General features: G+C 33.3%; 2 protein-coding genes across 2 annotated transcripts in view; one reads left to right on the plus strand and one right to left on the minus strand.

Moving 5' to 3' along the window:
• Positions 1 to 3,088: 3,088 nt before the first annotated feature.
• On the minus strand, positions 3,089 to 6,665 carry LOC128237022 (uncharacterized). Its single transcript, XM_052952197.1, has 2 exons — positions 5,655 to 6,665; positions 3,089 to 4,806 (listed from the first exon to the last, which is right to left on the minus strand). The coding sequence occupies exons 1-2, from the start codon at positions 5,770 to 5,772 to the stop codon at positions 4,058 to 4,060; spliced, it is 867 nt and encodes a 288-aa protein (XP_052808157.1). The 5' UTR covers positions 5,773 to 6,665; the 3' UTR covers positions 3,089 to 4,057.
• Positions 6,666 to 9,875: 3,210 nt separating this feature from the next.
• LOC128238383 (uncharacterized) overlaps positions 9,876 to 21,635 on the plus strand; it is a 51,111-nt gene continuing 39,351 nt past the window's right edge. The window contains exon 1 of the mRNA XM_052954255.1: positions 9,876 to 10,343. Within this exon, the coding sequence (XP_052810215.1) occupies positions 10,061 to 10,343 (283 nt within the window). The 5' untranslated portion in view covers positions 9,876 to 10,060. The remainder of the gene's footprint in view (positions 10,344 to 21,635) is intronic.

The following is a 21,635-nucleotide window of genomic DNA, read 5'->3' on the forward strand; positions in this document are numbered from 1 at the left end:
CGTTGTAAATTTATTATGTAAACTTTGAGATAATCGCCATGACAAACACCCCTAGTTTTTTATATAGTATATATGTATTGTTTTGTTTGTAAAGTTTTGTGCTGTTGTTCCATGTTTCTGGTTTGTGGTTGTTCGTCTTTGTGTTCTACGTCTTTGGCGTTGACCCTGTGTCATTAAAAGTTCTCCAGATTGCTAACAGTGCAATATGAAATTTTGCAGCGTTGAATTGCGGCTTTATTAATGAGTAGGCGTAGTAAGAAAACGCCTTGATAATGAATGTAGTTTTACTCCAAGTCACATCAATATCGAACATGTTCATTACGGTATGTCGATTTATAAAAATAGTTCATACCCTCTGCCAAATGGACAATAGTCTTGTATTTCCGTTCTTCAAGTCCTTATTATTTGTAGAGGAGGCAAAACGAACAAAAAATAAATGGAAAACAAACGAACCACACAGTTATCTCGTTGTGAACGATACTCATGTTTAAACTATCCTCAAACAGTAACAAAGAACCCTGTAGGCTCCATTGCACCGTAGTGAATGCAAAAGGTAAAGTTCAAGCATGTGGGATGTAACTTGCAAAGAGGCATGACACGCTTTATAAATGCCCATCCGGCATAATCAGTGATTGGAAGTTGCCCAATGTATAAAAGGTCAATGAATAATCGCCACATTTAAGATAGAGGGCCTTTGTAAGTCCGTCGACAAAGTGTGAAGTAATATATTCTCCAGTACAAGAGTGTTCAGTTATATTTCTTTTACAAATCAAAGAACGCCATCGGTGCATATCTTGTCATCTGGCTGTATGTGTACAGCGTTTAATAATAATGATGATGAAAAGATAACACATTTGACTATACAATAATTTGGTCACATGTTCAACAAGACATACACTTTGATAAAGACACTGCGTGTTGTACCAAATAATCAACTATTTCAATGAAGATGTCCCAGTGTTTGCCTCGCCGTAAAGGTTTCACTGTATATATTAAATGCATTGTTAACGAAATGTTGACATAACTGCTGTTTAAAATATTCGAATCGTTTTCAAACATTGTCGAACGCAGTTTATCAAATTACCCCCCTCCAGATTGTTGTCACGTTGAAAGCGATAGGTACTACAGTGTTATTATTAGCACAACGAACAATGTGTGTGTTGTTAAAACAAATGCGTCTTCTCTCTCGGTCAAATTGTACGAAATCCGCAATTCCAACATCGCAACTTCATTCTTCCTGTGACCAACAAGATCTAAATTGCAGGGACATTTATTTGGAACCATTTATTTGGAACGATTACCGTAGAGTTTACCACCAATTGTTATCGGCCTTGATCTCTCGTGTGAATATTGTCTTAACGTCGGAATCGCGAAAAGAGAAAGAATGACCTATTGGATGCCTGATCCGCCCACTTCTGTTTTCCTACCAATGTTAAATGATTGTTGCAGAAGCGTGTCGTTTTATATGATACGAGGACTAGGCCGTGAACATAACAAATCCTCTTTTTCATCTGGGATCTTTAGCAAAGGGCTCTAACGGTCACTGTGTCGTTAATATTGAATAGTTATTCTCCTTAAGATTTCAAATTGAGGAATGTCATATTTCGAAAAAGATAAAGTGTTTGATAAAAACGTTTTTACCATGGATGACCTGCAGGCGAAAACTCATTTCTGACTTCCAGTATATTTACACGACCCATTCTCATATCACTTAGACTGCTGGCGGTAGCAGCGTGTTCAACGGTTGGTCCGATGAGGTTGTTATCGTCCAAGTAAGTCACGGCAGTATCAGAGTATAAACCATCTGGCTAAAGGTTTCTGCAGACTACATTATATTTGATAGCTCTTTCAATATGTTGGAGTATTTATCCGACATTACAATAATTTCTAATTTCAGTTGATATTATTTGTTTTCTCCTTTTTTCTGGGGGAGGGGGGGGGGCATCTGAAACGTGTTTGACAATTTTCATTATACATTAATTCATATTATCTTAATTACTAGTATACAATTTACTTGGAAAGTTGTGAATGTGTGCAGTGTGTTAAAATGATTATCAAATATAATAAAAATGAGCTGTATACACGACATGACTAATGAACGATGATGTTCTGTCGACACCACATACCAGAGTGTTAAACTTAAACAAAACGTATACGTATTTGTTGATGTATTTGTTAATGTATTTGTTGATGTATTTGTTGATGTTTAACACACAATTTGTAAATGTGTGTGCATGTGTGTGTGCGTGCGTGCACGCGTCCATGTATGTGTGTGTATGTTTGTATGTGTATGTGTGTGTATATATACACACACTGGACATAACACTAGTATGACACATAAATAGGGTACATAAAAACTCATTCGTTGATCATATTTGTGTCATAAGCGTAATTTATTCGAATTGAAAACATTACTTTAAGTAGAAAAAACAACACCACTAAATATTAAATGTTATAATAACGATAAATGTGAATGCATGAGTTTTACATATACGACAAGTACCTCTTGTTAAAAGAAACATAAGTCATTTAAATATTTTAAAGGCGGATCTTAGGCGCTGACATGTAGGTTACATTGAATGTTATCTGCCGAAACTAGAAATGTATCTGGCAAAGATAATGAATTCCATTATAAAATTATTGCATTATCGCTTTTACGGAACCTTACTTTGGGCCAAATAGAGAACACCGACTTTGAAGTTACTGTATCGTGAGTTATCGTGTAAGTATGTGTGATTGTATTTAACGTTTATCTATAAGAGTAATCCTTAGCATATAAAGTAATCACAAAATACTTGTCCTACAAAGTTTGCTCTTCTGTATATGCTTGAGATAAGTTTTTGATAAAGGTAAATAAATTCCTTAATCGGTCATTTCTTTAGGCATTTTGTTTGATTATAGGGAATGTAGGTTGCGCATGCAATTTTTAACCCCAATATAACATATCATCACCAGAAGAATAAAAGGTTTGTAAGACAAGATTAGTAATACTTGGACAAGAGCAAATGCTCCATATATGCTTGATTACCTTTTCCTTTATTATACAATCAATTTTGTACAGAGTCTTAGAGGCGGGTACTTATTAACGTTTTGTTTGAACAGTTTATTAAACAGTCAGTACATACATGATTTTACGTACAAAGTCTAAATACAAAACACGCCACTTATGAAAAGATTACAGACAAAATGCGTAGGTTATCATCAAATTTACAGAAACAGAAGAATGAATTCTGCTTTCGTCATGAAGGACAACATTTGGAAAGATATAAACATGATCAAGATACAATTGTTTAAAATGCAGAAGAGACATTTTGTAGATTTGATAAACATCTGGTTATGTATGCAATCTTATAAAAAGCAGCAAGCTTAACAAAATGTGTCTTATCTTCATTTCCTTATTTAACCAACAAACTTTGTATTGAATACCTATTGATTCATCTTAAATGAATATCTATTTCCGATCTTCGCCAATATTTTGAATCCCCGCTATTCTGTATTATTATTATCACAAAGAGCAAAGACCAGTATGTGGCACTCATTAACTCTATTTATCCAGTTCCACACTGAACAATTGGTCACCAGAAGCTTAAAATAACCATTTGCAAATAACAAAACAACCCAGCTAACCATCACAATAAGGCTTTGAGATGAACTTATCGTTAACTTGAATAATGCGATCTAACGGGTGGGTGATGTTTTGTCAAAATCAATACCTACTTGTTGAACAAATTTGAGCTGAAAAATACTGTGACATTATACATGCTTAGCATTAGCGTAGCCAGCCCTTGACTCGTATTAAAAGTTAAAATACTGTAATGAGATTAAGAAGAAATATGACTAAATGTATATATACTGTATGTAAACAATCCTTCTTTAGATTGACTAATGATTGTTTCAAAACTGATGAATTTTGTAAATTCCTTCTGCCAATTCCAGAGTGTAATATTTGAGTATCAATATGTTCCCTGTTGAAATCTGAGAGATTTAATACAATTCGATGCAAGAACTTGATAGACTGCTTGATATATTGTCATATGATTGTTTTTTTCAACTATGCTTACAAAACTTGGTCAGATTGTACGGCACTTATTTGGTGAACATTGTCTTTCCAAAACTCGTGATACTGGCTAAGTTTTCCGGCATCAATAAGCTTATCAATATCAGCTTCTTTGATTGAAGTGTCCATTTCAGATGTTGGTGTGTACTCCCATAGTCGCAAGATCGGCCTTTCCTCAGTAAGATGTAGCACCAACAAGCACATTTTCAAATTTGATGGAACCGCAAGTCCATTCTGTATAACAAGAATCTTGCACATCTGAAGCTCAGCAATGTCCAGCGGTCTTGGTGTTTCAAGACCTGTGACTTTAATGTTAATGGCATAAGTGAAACCTCCTTTGCAACAAAGAGCATCAACTTGACCAGCTAACACTCTGACGAAATTTGAAACCTTAACATGTCCAGTCAATTTCACAGCAACTGCCTCGAATGTCTCGAACCAGGATTCAATCTTCCTTTCAAAGAGTCTACACAGGTTTGAGCAAAAGGAACTATCGTTGGTCTCAGCAACATTTGGTCCGAGCTGTTTAAATGCATCATCGGCTCCCTTGAGTTTCATCATCATGAGAAGAGCATTGTAAAACTGTTGTCCCTGATGTTCCCGTGACACGTTCTTTAAGAACTCTTGATATTTGGTCTTGTTTTTCTCGTGCTTGTGGAGGTCAAGGCGACAAGCTTCTCTCCGCTGTAGGAACGCTTCCCACCGTCCTTTCTTTGTTGCATTGTAGGTACAGGTCACCAGCTCTTCGCCTGTTATTGAAACAAATAAACAAAATCGATTAAATAATTTCTGTTATAAATCGTTTAATACGCGGAATGGAGTTTTAAAGATATAAAAGAGAGAGAAAAAACTTACTTAGACCGTGCAGTTTGTCTCGGTAAAATCGTTTATACGTATTTCATTATTTCAGTAAATGGTTCTTTGCCGTTATTTAAATCTTGAGTAGGTGAACATGATAAAGATTTTAAACACTTCTCTATTTACGTTTTAAAGTTTAAACTCTTATTTATCAAGTTTCATTTACGAGATTGTGTTTCATTGATTGTGTGCCATAAACATGTGATTTATGAACTGATTAAAAATGTTTTCAAAAAGAAAATGCAACATAATATCTACAAGATAAGTGAAACTTAAATCTTCATGCACCATGCCTTCAGAGACAAACATTAATGCTATAAAAGATAAGGGTCATATAATATTAGAAAACGCTTAATTTATACAAAACATATGCATCAAGGAGTGCATATGATAAATTAAATTTGAATCTGCGTGCACCATGCCTTTTGAGTCAAATATGTAAGCTATAAAATATATGCATTATGGGACATATAAGCATTTCATTTTTATTAGCAAAATTTATATTATAAAAATATGCATCGAAGTATGTACAAGACATTTAAATCTACATGCACCTTTTTTCTGGACTCAACAATTTATGATATATAGGACTTGGTATCATGTATAAGTAACAGATTAGTGTATTCATACAAGATAGAAAGAAACTGCTTTGTTTTTTACAATTGTAAAATTAATTCAAATGTTCAATAGTTAAGAAAACTTATTAAGTAATACAGTTAAACACAACAAACAAGCATACCTAAACATTCCACGGCGATGAAAATCTTCATAGTCGTAAGATCATATGTCCTAGATAACTTCTCCAGTCGCCGTTTAATTTCGTCATCATAACGAATCAAAGACGTCGTCGACGACATTTTAAATTAATTTGCTCTTTATTTTAAGCACTTCATTTATTGTGAAGTTTATAGCGTCAGTTTCTCTTCAACAACTTTCACATTAAATCGATTGATTGTTGTTTTATTATCTTCATCTACAATAACATTGCTTTCAATTTCCAATAATGTTTCTATTATATTACAATCAGTTCCAATAATCTCAAGTGCAATGAGTGGTGGAATTGAATATGTTTCGAGCTGCCTAGCGTAGACGACTTTAAACTTAAGTTCCGGTCGCGTTTCGTTCATTTATCGCTAACATATAGGTGATATAAAGGTATATATAAATTATATATACACACAAGCACTAGAAGACTATTCAAATGACGTCCCCATTAATAGTCCGATCAGCTAGGGTGTGATATCTAAACAGTTTGCAACATTGCTTTCAATAAATCCAGTCATCTGTTGGGAATAAACCTATTTAAGGTCTCTTGTCGATCTACTATTTACTTGCACAATGTATATTTGAATTGGCTATATATCTTATTCACTAATCCATTCATTGAGCTGCCGGTCTACCCAATCGTTCAGAAGAATATTTCATTGGAAGAGATATAAGCACTGTTTTGCAATATCCGATATTTGCATTTCAAGATCAATATTAAACAACGTTGAAGTTAAACATAAACTCAAAGAGACTTGTAGACTCTGTCCTCGCCACCGAAGAAGTACTGCAGTGTTCAAGCCGTTTAATCTCATTAAGATGAGAAAACTCCTTAAAATTGCATGTCGTATATCCATATTATTAAGACTTTAACACATTTGTATTGTTTTATCTGTTCCTACGACTGAGTGCTTTAAATGCAAAACGGATATCTTGTGTTCGACATTGCAAAAGTTCAACGATAACAGTCCTTATATTTCACGATATAAGATACGATATCTCCTCTTGGGTTACAATAAAAAATGAATGCAAAATTGTTTCAGTTTTATACACATTGATACCACCAACCACTATTTAACGTCAGTCCCACAAACACTTAAACCTAAAAGTGAAATGGATCACAACGTAAAAGCAACTCTTTTCTGCCACCATTCAAGCCTACACAATGCATGATTTGTAGACTCGTAATTTAATAAACCACGAACAAATATTTCAGCATTCATTCCATCTATAATCCCTTGGCCCTGCTAATTGATTCTGACAAGTTATGAATCAATATGCTAAAAGTCTCAATCTTATAGGAATTTCTAATAAAGCTGTCTCTGTAATGATTTCCTTTTCGAACCACATATCTTTGATTAATTTCATTCGATGAAATGATATTTATTCAGACTACAAGTACACCGTGTACAATACGTATACATTAAATCATTTATTTTGTCAACCTGTATATTTAAATGACATAACGGGTATCGGGTCCTTCCCTGGGAAATATTTAGCTATTTTTAGTCTATCGAATGGTTTGTTTTGATGTCATGTATGCCTTTGTTCTGCCAAACTGATATGTATAGTTCACTTGCACGAAAATAATTGTTTGTATTTAGAAGAAGCCAAATCGAGATATTGGTTTTGTTTGATGCTGGTTTTAATGCTTCCCTTTTTATTAAGTTTTGACATAATTTAATAGTTCATGCGTCGTCGTATTTTCATCCAAATCCTCTTGAATACTCATTTTCTCTTTCATTTTGATTTCGAGTTCTTCATTTCAGTTTTAGTCCTCATGTCGTTTAATCCGTTTTTGGTAGTTAAATTGTATACATTTAAATTGAACATTATTGACGTTCGTTTCAACATTGTCCATCAATGATTCTGGTCAAGTGCATGACACGTTTACTATTGCTGCAAATATACATTTTCCCATTTTATTCTAGAACATATTATACCGTTTGAAATAGTGGTACCGCAACTGAATGATGGAATCATTGAATCTCACCAGTACAAGGCCAAAATAAAGGTCGGTAGGTAGGCATGACTTCTTTTTAGAACCAAGATTTCCAATCGGTTTAATGAGGAGAAGTCGAAAATACAAAGTTTTGATCAAGATGCGCATTTCATTATTTATTTATAATCGATATAATGCCGAATGAATTACATCTGCTTTGATTTACAGATTTAAAATAATGATAATTTTCGTAATGATGTATGGTTTATGAATTATAGTGTATCTTTAATATTCATATCGTCTGATGCTTTGTACTCCTGTCAAATAATACAACATGTGGTTGCGGAAGTTGTCCCCCTTATGCCATCAGCACAAAACACCGCCCGTAAAGCACTTACAATGATTTGATAAGTAAGTTTGATACGTTAGATTTCATCTTTAAAATGTGATTATGACATTGTTCTGTATGGCTACACCATCATGCATCTGTATCTTCTCATATGTTTAAACTTTCCTGAGCACTGCCCATTGTGGTAGGTTGGGTTATTCGGCGTCTATCATCGTCTGTCGTCAACAGTTGGTTAGAACGAGTGTCTTGATGAATGCTCGGACTAGTTCAAATAAGGGTCATCTCGGGTCAAAAACAAGGTCAATAGGTCAAATCTTAAGATGTTTTTGTTTACGTAATAGTGGCCACGTTTTTAGAACAATGCTTCTAAAATTTGCTCATAACGAAGTTCCAATAGGGGCCAATATAAGTCACTAGGTCAAATCTGATACCATTTTAGACCAATTTGTTCTTAAAAATCATTCGAATTGTTTTCATGATTAACTCTCGGACAAGTCCGAATATGGGTCTTCTCGGGTTAAATGGTACGTCACTAAGACACAAGAGACTGTAGTATCCATTTTTAATTAAGTCAAAGCGATTGTCTTGCTGAGATTTCAATCAAGTTCAAATATAAAAAACCCTGGCCCCAATTTCTCGAAACTTCTGAAGTCCCTTATAACAGGATTAAGCTAAGCTCACTATTTTTGTTTTTCAATAATTTGCGAAATAATTACTTCTTTAAAAGTTTTTATACTAAAGATTGGAATTATCTTTATGATAATCACAATAAACCATTTTTCACTTATCAAATTCAATTTAAGTATGTATTTTGGCTAATTGAAATAAGCTACTTAAGCCAGTTTAGCTTAAGAAGTTTCGGGAAATTGGGGCAGACCATCAAATAAAATCTTGAGTCGAAACCAATGACTAAAAAAACTGGTAAAAAGACAGCTTCATATTTCGCGCATTCCTCATAAATGTTGGTCTGATTGATTCCCCTATACTTATAATATTTTGTCAAGAAACTGTTTTATAACATGTTTACGACAATAAACACTTATTTCTGTCTGTCTGCCATAGAACATATAAGCTTGAATGTGGGTCAAAGCAGGTCAAACACTAGACTACTAGGTCAAAACCCCATGGCCATATTTCCATATATCAGGTGAGCGATTTCCTGCATCATTGTCAACAATGTCTTTTTTAAAGATATCATTCTGGGTAATTAAAACAAGTTCAACTTAACTTTACTGAAATGTCCCTTGTTAATAATATTTAAAGACAGAAATGCGCGCATTTTTCACAGGTTTAAATAATCAAAGAAATACAACTTCTGACATAAAGTACTAATGTACAATACGAGTTACACAACCTGAACGAATGAACATCAAGGGAGATCATAAGTATATTCCCCTAGAGCTCTAAAAAGTATGTTGTTAAAATAAAATATCATAAATCAATTTCATTCATAAACTAAAAGGCCACACAATTATTCAATAAAATTCAAATGTTTTCGCACCAAATTGAAGCTGCTTCCAAACAGGCAAGCGCAATTTCTCGGAAATTTGGCGCGCAAAACTTGCACCATGGGCAGGTGATGATTAAAGCCGATAAAACCTTAATTGAAGTTCGGAGAGTTCGGAGATATCGTTTTTGAATTTTACGCCATCTTCTCAATTGATTTACCATTATGATACTTTGTTTAATTATTGTTAATTATTGTGTTGAAAAAAAAACCTAGAGAAGTTTCAATAGACCAATCCTATCCCCAGCGCACATGTACAATGTAAAAAATGTAACTTGTTTTGGAGATAAAGTTTTCAGAAGCTTTAAAAGTTTATGTCATAAGGTGAGTTTGATAAATCTTTCGCTGTTCACAGTGACACAATACTTCACGGTAGAGTAATCTACTTCAGTAGAGCCGTCTTTTTAACCAAAATTGGTTGTGAACCCGATCGATAACACCGGCGCGATAGCAGTTTTCATTCAGTCGGTGTGACAGTCGCGAAGCGTTTGGAGTAAAGCGCGTGTGTGTTTATTTTTATTTCATGTTTTTCGAACACAGGTATGATATGTGAAGAAATTTCGTTTACTTGGATTTAACAACATGCCTTTTGGGTGTAGAAACATCGAGCCCAGTCGGTTAGGGGCTCACGAGGTCCCTGTGGATAGTGAAAGCGATGAAAGGGGTGTTTTGTACACAGTTGCAAACAATGCTATAGTTGGGGCACTTTTGCAACTTTCTAGTTTGGTCCGACATGCCGACGATCTTTTCTGTGATGTTTCCGACGAGTGTCAGAAAGTTTTTGAAAGAACCGACAAGTTATCGAAAAGGATAGTGACTCTAGACGCTACAATTTCCAAACTTGATGCCAAGCAAGCCATAATTCGTAAGTACTGTTATAGAATGAGATGACAATACAATGTTTATATTTGAATATGTACACTTTATATATATTGTTTGTATATGATATCTATTGGAATTTAAATACAGATTAGTACATGGTGCTCAAAGGGAATTGAGAATTAATACACATGTTTTGCTCATGTGAAATTTATTATACAAACAGAAAATATTTGAAATTATAAAGTTTAAATATAAAACTCTGTCAACATCAAGGTTTTACACAATGCAAACTCAGATATAGAGAATTGACAAAATTTGGATTTGAAATTTTATTGACAGAGAGTGCAATTCAAACTTTCAAATTTAGTGATACATGTATTACGCAAACGGTTTATCTTATCATTCTTTGCCTATTTATAAATATTGCATTCAATTGCTAAGTTTTCAAGTTATCAAGTGATAAGATAGAAAATTTAACCAAAATACACAAGCCCCTGCAAAAGATAAAATGTGTTGATATTACATGTTTGTGTAATATTTGTTAATAAGAGATACATGCAGGGAGATGTTTTTACTCCTTACTCATACATGTTTTTAATGAAAACATTAACTATTGTATTATAATTCATTTATATTTGAAACAGAAACTAATGTATTGGACTTTAAATCATAAAGCATCTACTCAATCAAATTAACTTCAGTGGGAAAAACTTAACTTTGTTCTAAAGTTAAATTTAAAGAAAAATTGTAACCAATGTTTTTTTTTATACTGAAAATATGAAAAAAGCAATAAAAATGTCAAAATAATAAATGTATATGAATAAATATGATAAAATAGTAGGTATTTAAAGCATTTGTTCGTTGTTCAATATTTTATTAAAAATGTTCTCTATGAAATTTTATGAATACAGCTCCTGTACTTATAATGTGCATGTTGCGTCCAATAATTGTGCAATATAGCATTTGTGTGATGGCTAAACTACACTCAAACTATTTGTTTGTCATTTAAATAATAAAATCAATTTAGTTGTACCACAGCTATTCAATTTACAATTGTAGGGCTGTCAACTTGTGTCATTTTGACAGTTTTATGACAGGTGTTTCAGCAACCATTACAATTTTCAGAAGACACATAAATCCTTAAGTTAACAGAAATCATCAAACGGTCAAACTTGAAAAGCTTCTGGTCTAACAGACAGAAAGTCAATACAACCATGATATCGTCCTAGACATTGCAAGTGATAATCTGGTTATATCATAGTCACTTCCATCTTCAATAAAGCTAGACTCCCACTGTGTAAATACCCATGTTGTTACATCATTAGCTAAATAAATGGTGTGACTTTTTGAATGTTGTTAGATCAATAATTATGTTGGTATATATGTGTTACTTGACCATAAATAGTACACTTTGTGACTATCATGAAATTTTAATGAGATTGTAATGGCACCCAATTCATTTCCAGTTTTGCTCCAAATAGGGAAAAAGCTGTAAAGTATTAGATTAATTTTTTTCCTGATTTCCAATAGTATCAAATGAACTGGCAAAATACATGAGGGTGTAACCTCCCACCTCCTTGCATACTGAATACTTCTTCATTTATTTCCTGATTCTTGTGTAAGAGATATTATTTTACTTTTTTTTCGAGTCTGCATGCAAAAAATGCAATATTTTGAGTGTCTGTGTTAATGCGATTATAGGACAAAACATTCCATGGATAAAACATCCCATGCTATTTTTGAATTAGTGGACAAAAGATTCCACATTATTTTGGCAGGGTTGGACAAAACATCCCACCTGGCCAGGCTAGTAAAAAGTGGCATGAAATATTTTGTCCATGGGATGTTTTGTTCAGCTCCCTGTTACCGCATTACAACCCTCTTGATTCTCTAGTACTCCTTCAAAAGCTTTCTAAACACCACATATCAAAAGAGGCAGGGGGGTTCAGCCTATGATACATTTTTCTGTCCATCAAATTTCAAGTACATTTAGAAATAAATAATAGATTATTCATGCTGGTTACTCAGAATTTAACCATTTGTTTAAACTGAGGTTTTTGAGTATTTGTTAAGTTTTAAATATTAAAAAGTCGATGAGGTCCTGCTAAGTATATGGACACAGGTGATTGTAATTTTCTATTAATGTAGGTCAACAACAGCGTGTCCTGTGTCTGTATCACTCGGAGGCTTGCACGACCAGCTTTGACATAAATTATCTCGATATCGTCAAATGTTTCAAACGTTTACCTGAAGAGCTCAGTCAATATATAAGACTATTCTGTTGTATAAAAGGTGTTTTGAATTTGATATCTCTTCGATTTCAATGAGTAACATTTTATTTAAGCTTAAATTGTATAAAATGCCATTTGCAAACTTCATATGTATGTAAGGAATTCAGTATAAAGAGTTCATTTTTGATGATTTTATGCTTTTAAAGCAAATATCATGAAACCAAATTCCTTTTATTAACTACATATGTTTATTATCCAATCAATGTAATAAAAGACATTTTTATAGTTGGGTCACGAAAAACTCCATTAAAAGCTGAAGAAAAGTTTAATGTTTTCAATAACCTGTCATCGACCAGCTAAGTGTAAAATGATCTATATGGCAGGAGCCCATTTCAAATTTTGTTGAACCTTTGTACGGCAATTATCAGAGCAAAATCTCAATTGCTCTGCATTGAAAATGCATTTTCGAGGGCTCGTTCTTAAAGCGGCGTTTTTGTTCAGGTATTGAGGGAGAACACCATTCAATTGACGAGCCATCGATGTTTATGCAGGGTTCGGAAAAATTCATTGTAGCGAGCTTTTGTTAATAATGTCGCCAGACTGACGAAGTACAAAATAAACTGGGAGAGGGGCTTGATCCTGATTCTACCTTTTTATTTATTGGGGAAATTCTCAAAAAATACACTGAATGTTTCAAAGGGTAGTCAGGCATTATGAGCAACACGAACACGAATACAAAATACTTGATAAGATGTCGAGCAAAATTGGCTGGTACAGGTGTTGGGTCATGAAACGATCTTTATAGCGTGTTGAATTGTGTTTGGGCTGATTCGCCTGACCGGTTACGATTTTAGTACCAAGGCGGAATATGCTTCCGCTAGAAACATGAGCACTTTTCTTTTGTCCTGCTATTATATTACAATATGTTTTGTCTTTTTTATTAGATCGGCTGATTGAGGGGGATGGTAAATAAAAAACATGATGCTCGTTACTAGAAAAAAGATCTTAATTTGATACGCTTAGAGCGGAAACATTAGATGTCTCAATTGTTAACTGCTATTTTAATGGATTTCGAGCAAAGGACCCCATGTATGCATGTATTATGTGATGTTTTAATTTGCCATGTACAATTTCTGAATTTTTAGTACCAGTATTTTTTTTTATATCTTAAAAGTTGTAAAACTTCACAAATTTAGCTATTATTTATGACATTTTAAATGTAATCCTGGCCTTATAAAGAGCAGAATGAGTCATCTTATCTGATAACAATTTAAGTTTCGAAACTCTTATCGTCATAAAATACCTATACTAGTATGTTGGTTTTCAGCGAATATTTCAAATCGTGACGATAGCATGTTTCCTTCTTTTATCAATTGTTTTGATGTATTTAGGTTATTTTTGTCCTGGGTTTTGGTTTATATTGCAATTTAGATACAAACTTAGAAGCAGTCAAAATCCAGTGTCAAAGCTTGAGATTAAAAATGATGTCTCTTCTAAGCATTGATTTCTGACATCTTAAAAAAATGAAAACGTTGCTGAAATACAAAATAGGACAAATATGATATATTTAAACTGTAAAAACTGTCATAATCCTTATTTAATATAAAATTATATGAATGAAGAACAAATGCAAATGACATTTAATAACATTATTATGAACCAATAATTACCTCTGGCCAAACCAAAGTGATGTTTTGTTCGAAGGATTTTAACCACACCTATTTTTCAGAAAAAGTGACCAATTCTTTTTTTAACCCCCCAAAAAACTTCCCCGTGCATTCATGCTGCGTGATGTGATACTTGATGTTGTTATCTTATTTCTGTGACAACTTTTGTTATCTAGACTGAAACAGGAATGTAAAATGAGTATTTTATGGGGTATTTCTTTAACTTGAAAGATATTGTAACTGTTCAAGATTTATTTATCGCTATAAAAGATTAATTCATATTTATGTAAAAAAAGGTTTCACTTTTACCCCCAGTTTTGAAAGAAATAGAAAAGTCTTGTAAAATTGTTTTGTCTTATCTCTCTCCACTTTTTTCTCTCGGCCTAATGAATGACAAACAAAAATTTCATTTGGTGTGGCCTGTGTGTATACATTAGTGTATCCAATCAAAATGACTTTAAAATGTGGTTTTAGATGCGTAGAGTGCTTACAGTATTAATCCACGGTCCATTTTTATTCCAGTCACATCAAAGCCTTTAAATATTATATGACACTAATCACGTTTAAACTTTCTATGAGCTAAATGGAGATCAATATATTTTAGTGGAGTTAATTGGGTTTTAATTGTTTCTTATCGGTAAAATCCAAATTTATCAGAGCTTAATCAATCTTTATTTATTACTTTTGATTAACTTTTCTAACCGCCAGTAGCCAGAATGTCTCTTGTTTTCGTCTAATATAAACATTATATTATTAAAGAGAGGTTGCAAAACTTGGCATCATACACGTGAACAAGTCTTGCAAGTGTAATTCAGATTAGCCCTGAAAAAAGAGTTAAGTTTCCTGTTACCTGACCGACCGTCTTTCAAAGCCCCCAAACATTTTTTTTTTTCGCTTTTATACTTTACCATTGCCCTTCCGTTTTTGGTTTAAATCGTGAAATGCAATTTTATCGCAATAACTTGTACTGCTTGCTGCCATTTATAAGCTTACTAAAGCTTATTCCACACAGCAAAATTATCAGCAACATTTGTTTCCGATGTGCGCAACCAGGACACTTGGAATGCACAATGCCCAATATAGTTTACCTATACGACCAACAGTTACAGTCATCGAGTTATAATGCATCATACCAAATTCTTGTTACTTGCCACTTTACTATGATTTTATAGTGGTAAATTACTATAACTTTATGGTTCTTTTATATAACTTGCCAATTTTGAGTGTTTTAGTGAAACAATTACAAAAATAGTTTTGGATAAAGCTTGTAAATGGTCAATTATTAATTACAATCTTCATTTTGACTAGCTAGGTATAATAATATTGTCACCTTCATTGCGGTATCTGATGAAAAACATATAAAATGTCAGTAGTAATTGATCTGATTGTGAATAAAAGATTTTGGGATTGTTACATCCTTGTTTTGGGCGTCTGTATGGTAAAATTGGGGCATTTTGATTGGCCAAATGGGTACTGAAAAAATACATTATACTTAGTGAGAAATTGATACCCCGCTAGCCCTCGCAATCCATATTGATCCTCCCTACCCCCAATCCCTCCACATTTTCCATGCCCACCCAGTGCCTCCCCATCTCTTCCCCACAAAAAAAAAGTATTTTTGTTTTAAATTTCTCTCATAAAGCTTATTTTCTTCATTTGCATTAAGTTGCATTATATGCAGGAATATAGCATGGAGGTAATAAAACATGGTGAAAATGATGAATTTATTGAGCCCTAAATGACCAGACCAAATAGTAAAATCAATGGTGATTATCTGTGTGTTCCTACCTTAGATTATTAGTGGTCAAGGGATTGTCCAGATCAAACAAAACATCAGTGTCAATCAATACAGACCACCTGTCCTCTAGTTAATAAAAATAGTGGTTCCTTTATAAACATGTATAATTCTTGTTGATAAAGGGGCTTGCCGGAAATATCGTCTAAAAACATATAATTTCATTTTTGAAAATCTTGATTTTGACAGGAAATATTATTCTTTAAAGAAACACAATATATGGTTATTTTTTTTAGCTGTTTTGATGTCTGTTATTCAATGCTTTATATTATTCCCCAATAGTCTGAATGTGACTTTTTCTTACATCCAAAGGCTCCTATTTTGAAGAGGGTGGGTCTGATTTTCCAATAATAGCCAAAGAATATATATTTATATTATATTATGCACCATGCAGTCAATTGTAACCACGGCCCCGCCAAGTCCGGGGAATAGTGGGGACTTGGACTTTCGGTCCTGAGCCAACCCCAGGTAAAATCCCCACTCTGCGGGGACAAACTGATTGTAAAATTCCCGCCAATTTATGCCTCCGCACCCAAGGGACCAGAGGTAAGGCCCATTCCCTGCTATTTTTTGTGCAAAGACAAAACCACCGCATTCACCCGGCACTGCTGGGCAACCTGAAAAGTAGAAACACTGCCCATTTCCCTGGCTATCCCAGGTATACCCCCGGACTTGGTGGGGCAGTGATTACAATTGACTGGTGCATTATTTGTCTGCATATTCCCATAATGTAGTTTATAATACACCATAAATCTAAAATCCCAAAAGATGGTTATAAAAATACGACACATTTAAACCAATATATTACAGCTTCAAGTTGATGTATTAAACTGTCTATCAGATATAAAATTAAATACATTGTCACTTAGTTTTTTTTATCAATAACTTAGTAGCAAGCAATTTGTCTTACATTTTAAGCTTTCAACATTTGAGAATTCAAACTATTTAGTTGGACTCGTTGATTTAGAGAGCCATTTATTTATTGGAAATGTCACGAAATTTGAACACCTTTATTTGAACTAAAGATAACGTACCATAGGTCCCCGGTCGAAACAATCTATCAAACCGTATTACAGATGTTAAATTACAATGAAAGTGAAATTCTTTTTTTTTTGGTAATTCATTTTATTGCATGGTTGGCAATGTAAAATTTTATACAGTTGTTCTGATAAAAAATCAATAATCAATCACTAACCTTTATTTATTATTTATGATTGAATGTCCACAAGGACAATAATGAAAAGTTTTGGTATTTTACTCTCATTGATAAATAGGGATCGAAGTATTAGAATCTTCCCCTTCTATTGTCTTTGGAATTTCCCAAATATTCAAGTGTCTACCCACAAAATGTATTTTGTCGAAAGTCAATATTTCTAACACTTAGCATTTCTATCCCAAAAATAGAATCAAAACTTAACATTTAAAAAGCAAATCCTCAACCACCCCCCCTCCAAAAAAAAAAACTACACGACAATGACTAAAAACAACACCAATTTAAACAAACAACAATGCCAAAACCACATGGTTTGCCTTATGGCACTTGTATTAACTATATATATTTGTTTAAATATTGTATTTACTAAACACTTCTACAAAATCAATGTAATGTAGATTCTGTTTTGATGACCACCTGCTACCAGGAACCAAGACAAAACCTTGTAAAATATGGTGCATTATTAGGGACTTTCTCCCGGGTAATTTTGAAGAATACTTAAAAGTCCACTCAGTTGCTTGGATACGGTTTCAGGCGTGAGCTCGTGTGATTTATCGTACAACCTAGTTTGACCAATTAGATAAGAGTCACAATTTACACATTTATTTCCGATAACATCAGATAACACGGTGCGTGGACATTCAATTTAATGTTTAAAGCATGTTCGCCACTTGTTTATACAAATGGTGGCCATAGGTTGTCCTTTTTATCGTTTTCATGAAGAATTTTGGCTCGTGTTGCAAAACTGAAATTCAAATTAAATTTTTAATTCGAACACAGCTAATTTGGTACATTGTACTTGTCATCGCCATTGTAACCATGCACTTGTTTAATAACCTTGGAAACTGGGGTTGATCTAGGATTTGACGTTTTAAGAGGAGACGCAGCTCATCACCACAATTTCTAAGAGCTATTTAAAGAAAACATTCAGCTCTGAAAGATTTAAAGGGTAAAAATTGGGAGTTCTCGGCCACGGAAAAGTTTCTTTTTAGTCTTAAATGTTGCGTTTGGCAATATTTTACGCATGTTTTTTATTTTCCTATAGATGTAAAATTGACGTTAAAAGTTTACTTAGTAATGGACAGTACCGGGTAATTGTGGATGAGGTGATCACTGGTCAATGCATAAATTTACATAATGACATATGTTTACAATGAATATAATTATAAGTACATAAAATATGCAAGTACAGTTGAACCCTGTTGGCTCGAACTCTCAAGGACCGGCGAAAATACCTTGAGCCTCGGAAAATTTGAGCCAAAAGGGAATGTTAAAAGAAATTGGTCCTTTACATCTAGTTCAAGCCAACGAGGAGTTCGAGCCAAGTGAATTTGAGCAAATGGGTAACCGGTTTCGACTGTATACAGACATCCAGAGATTCAGACATGGATTACTCTGGTATCAAAATTTGAGGAGTTATATGCCCTTGTTCATGTTATCAGAGCCCTAATACAACAGCTTGCAGTCTGTTGTCACTCATATCAATTATGAGTTTAAAATATGTGGTATACATGCATGACCGGAATAAGCCTTTGATTATTATGCTTTTATAGACGTAACATCTGACCACATTTGTATTTCTTCATATCATTACTCATGTATGGTTTAACATATTCATTATCACCGCTCAATAAAAGGTTGCAATGTGAACAGAGGGATGGTTTAAGTATCTGAAATAAATCACTTTTACTGTAAATCATTGTATTTTTATTTGACCGAAAACTCGTAAAAAGTGGGTCAACTCTTTATTTGCGTTAAACTTAAGTCGCCCAGATTGTATAAAATCCCAGTTAAACCAGATTTCGTCAATTTTTGAAAGGTCTTGTTAGATTTTTTTCACTACACTTCAAGTCATTAGTTTTGTTCAGGGTAAATGAGATTTCAACAGATATGATCGGGTGAATTGTCACCTTTCTGTAGTTATCAAGATATTTTGGTGAGATAATAACGTTTTGTGGCCATCTTGGCTGTACGCGTTTGTGTGAAGACCGAATGTGGCTATTCATGGTTGTTGAAAAATCAAGTTTTCAAACTAATAGCCACTCCAGATACCATTAAATATACTAGCCATTGACTTTTGGGTTTTAACGGATTATTTGATTTAGGATTAAAGCACATTCAATTTCAATGTTAAAATTGACAGCAAACATTGTATTTATGTTAGCATAAATGTCTGACTATTATTTGTAATAACATTTTGATATACTAACCCAAGTTGTCTATTAACAAAGTTGGTATGGTGACCACTTGTCTACATAACATTTTGTACCAAAAATAATGCTTCATAGAATCAGAAAAACAGGATTTTTATCTTGTCTGATTTTTTAACTAAAGTTGTTTAGGTGTTGTCATATAGCCTTGGTGTTCAGATTGTTGTGACCATATTCATGGTTGGCTTGCTCAAACTTTTCTCTTGGCAATTACTAAAAAAGTGTTAAAAGCTTTTAACATGGAACCATGGGGTGACTTGCTTGAAAATTTGCTCCTTTTTTGTCATTTTGAACATAACCGTAGACTTGCTGTGAACGAGACTAAAAAAATTTTGTTTCTCAAAATTGACAGTTTCATTTTGCCCCATGTGAAGAACTGTCATTTTGTTACATGCTCTCTGATTGTATGAAAAATCCAATTTGACCAATGCAAATCCACCTTATATTTTCATCAGTCAACTTGTCAATTGTTATGCAATATCAATAAGATGCTTATCAAAACAGTATAACATATGTGCCTTGCTGATTGATTAATAAATAATGTACTTTATATACCATTAATCTAAAATCCCATTCAGAGTATGGAGGCCATTACCATAATTCTACTCTGAGATGAAATTTGCATATTTTTTTCAAATTCCGGGGCATATTCATCCCCTGTCAGGAAACAGTGGGGAGGGGGAGGGGGGCTAGATGGATAAAAATTCTGGGGGATTTTTCCACCTGGCAGTGGATGTATGGCATATATGAGTCCCATAACTCTGGCTGAAACATTTGTCAGGTGAATTTATTGCCCATATTTATTGAGTCTGTAAAACTTCTCAAAGATTCAATGATCATGTTCTATGATATCATAGGCAATTAAAATTTTGATATTATATTTCAACTGGTAAGATTCAACAATAGATATATATGGTAGATTTATATCTGGAATTAAGAAAGTATCAAATTGATTATAAAGATAATACCCCCCGTCCCACCACCATGCAGTTTACCATTATTGAAGTTAATAAAAAAATATAGTAGCTTATAATTTTACCCCCTACAAGTTTCAACTTCAACAGTAGCTGTCATTATATATATCTTGATTATCTTGCTAATATCAGCAGATTGATAATGGCCATTATTATGTTAAAGATATCCAATACAGAATTATCTTTCCTGTTAATTATGTTTTGTGTTTAAAAGGTTCATGTGACAATTGGCATATGGTCGCCTATTGCCGCTATTATGTACGGTTATTTGTAATCTGTTTTGGGTTTTTTTTGCTCGCCTTATGTCACTATTATGTTTCCAGCTGTAACATTTGTGCATAGCATTTATCATATCCCTTTGTAGTATTTTTTGTAAACAAATCGTCAAAAGATATTTAGATAATATCAAATAACTGTTTTTTTGTTTTATTTTCTGCCTTAATAATAGTATTATGGTAATTTCGGAAGGCGCTGCAGTTCCATTAATTCAGATTCAATTTCATTTTATGTGGATTTTACATAATTACTCATTGAAGTCTGCATCTTGTTTTTGCATTTGTGTTATATTTTTACATAAAATATCATTTAAGGCATTTTCTAGTCACAACAAATATCACCTGAAGTTAAAAAAGATCTTTTATTAATGTCATTTAAGCTTTATTTGTTTGCAAAATTGTAATAAAATGCAAGGCATAGTATAATAATTGTGTAAAATTTCTTAACATGCAGTCATGATTTCATGAACATGAATTGTGGACAAAATTGTATTAGTTCATTATTTTCATCAATATTTTCATGAACCTTTCTCACAGGACCCGTGACCCTGCTTTAGGAATGTAATTATCCCTTAAATTTGACACGGCTGGTATTCTTATAACATCTTAAGTCATTTCTTAACTTATTTGTCGAATTCCTAAAATTTTCATATTCAAATATAAAGGAAAGTTACAAGTGCTCTTAACATAAAAAGTGTACATTACATACAATAAATATAAATGAAGTATACTAGATAGTGTTACGTTATTATGTCATATAATGAACAGTGAGATATTATTAACTTAGGAAAATGACTTAAATTAGGAAATGATGTAAGACGTTTTTTGAATACCAGCCATGAAGACCTCCAGCGATTTTAAAAGATTTATAACAATTATCAGCTGCGAAGAACAAACCTCTCTGTTATGAGTAATGTGCAAGGAAGTAAAATTTGATAGCCCAAAAAATACCACATATACATGTTCTAAA

Source organism: Mya arenaria, chromosome 6, assembly GCF_026914265.1.
Source record: "Mya arenaria isolate MELC-2E11 chromosome 6, ASM2691426v1".
Taxonomy (NCBI): Eukaryota; Metazoa; Mollusca; class Bivalvia; order Myida; family Myidae; genus Mya; species Mya arenaria.

Excerpts from the sequence above, each read along its gene's own strand:
- LOC128237022 (XM_052952197.1), bottom strand. The coding sequence starts at position 5,772 with ATGTCGTCGACGACGTCTTTGATTCGTTATGATGACGAAATTAAACGG. Across the intron at positions 4,807-5,654 it reads CATCGCCGTGGAATGTTTAG|GCGAAGAGCTGGTGACCTGT; the intron begins GTATGCTTGTTT and ends TTTCAATAACAG.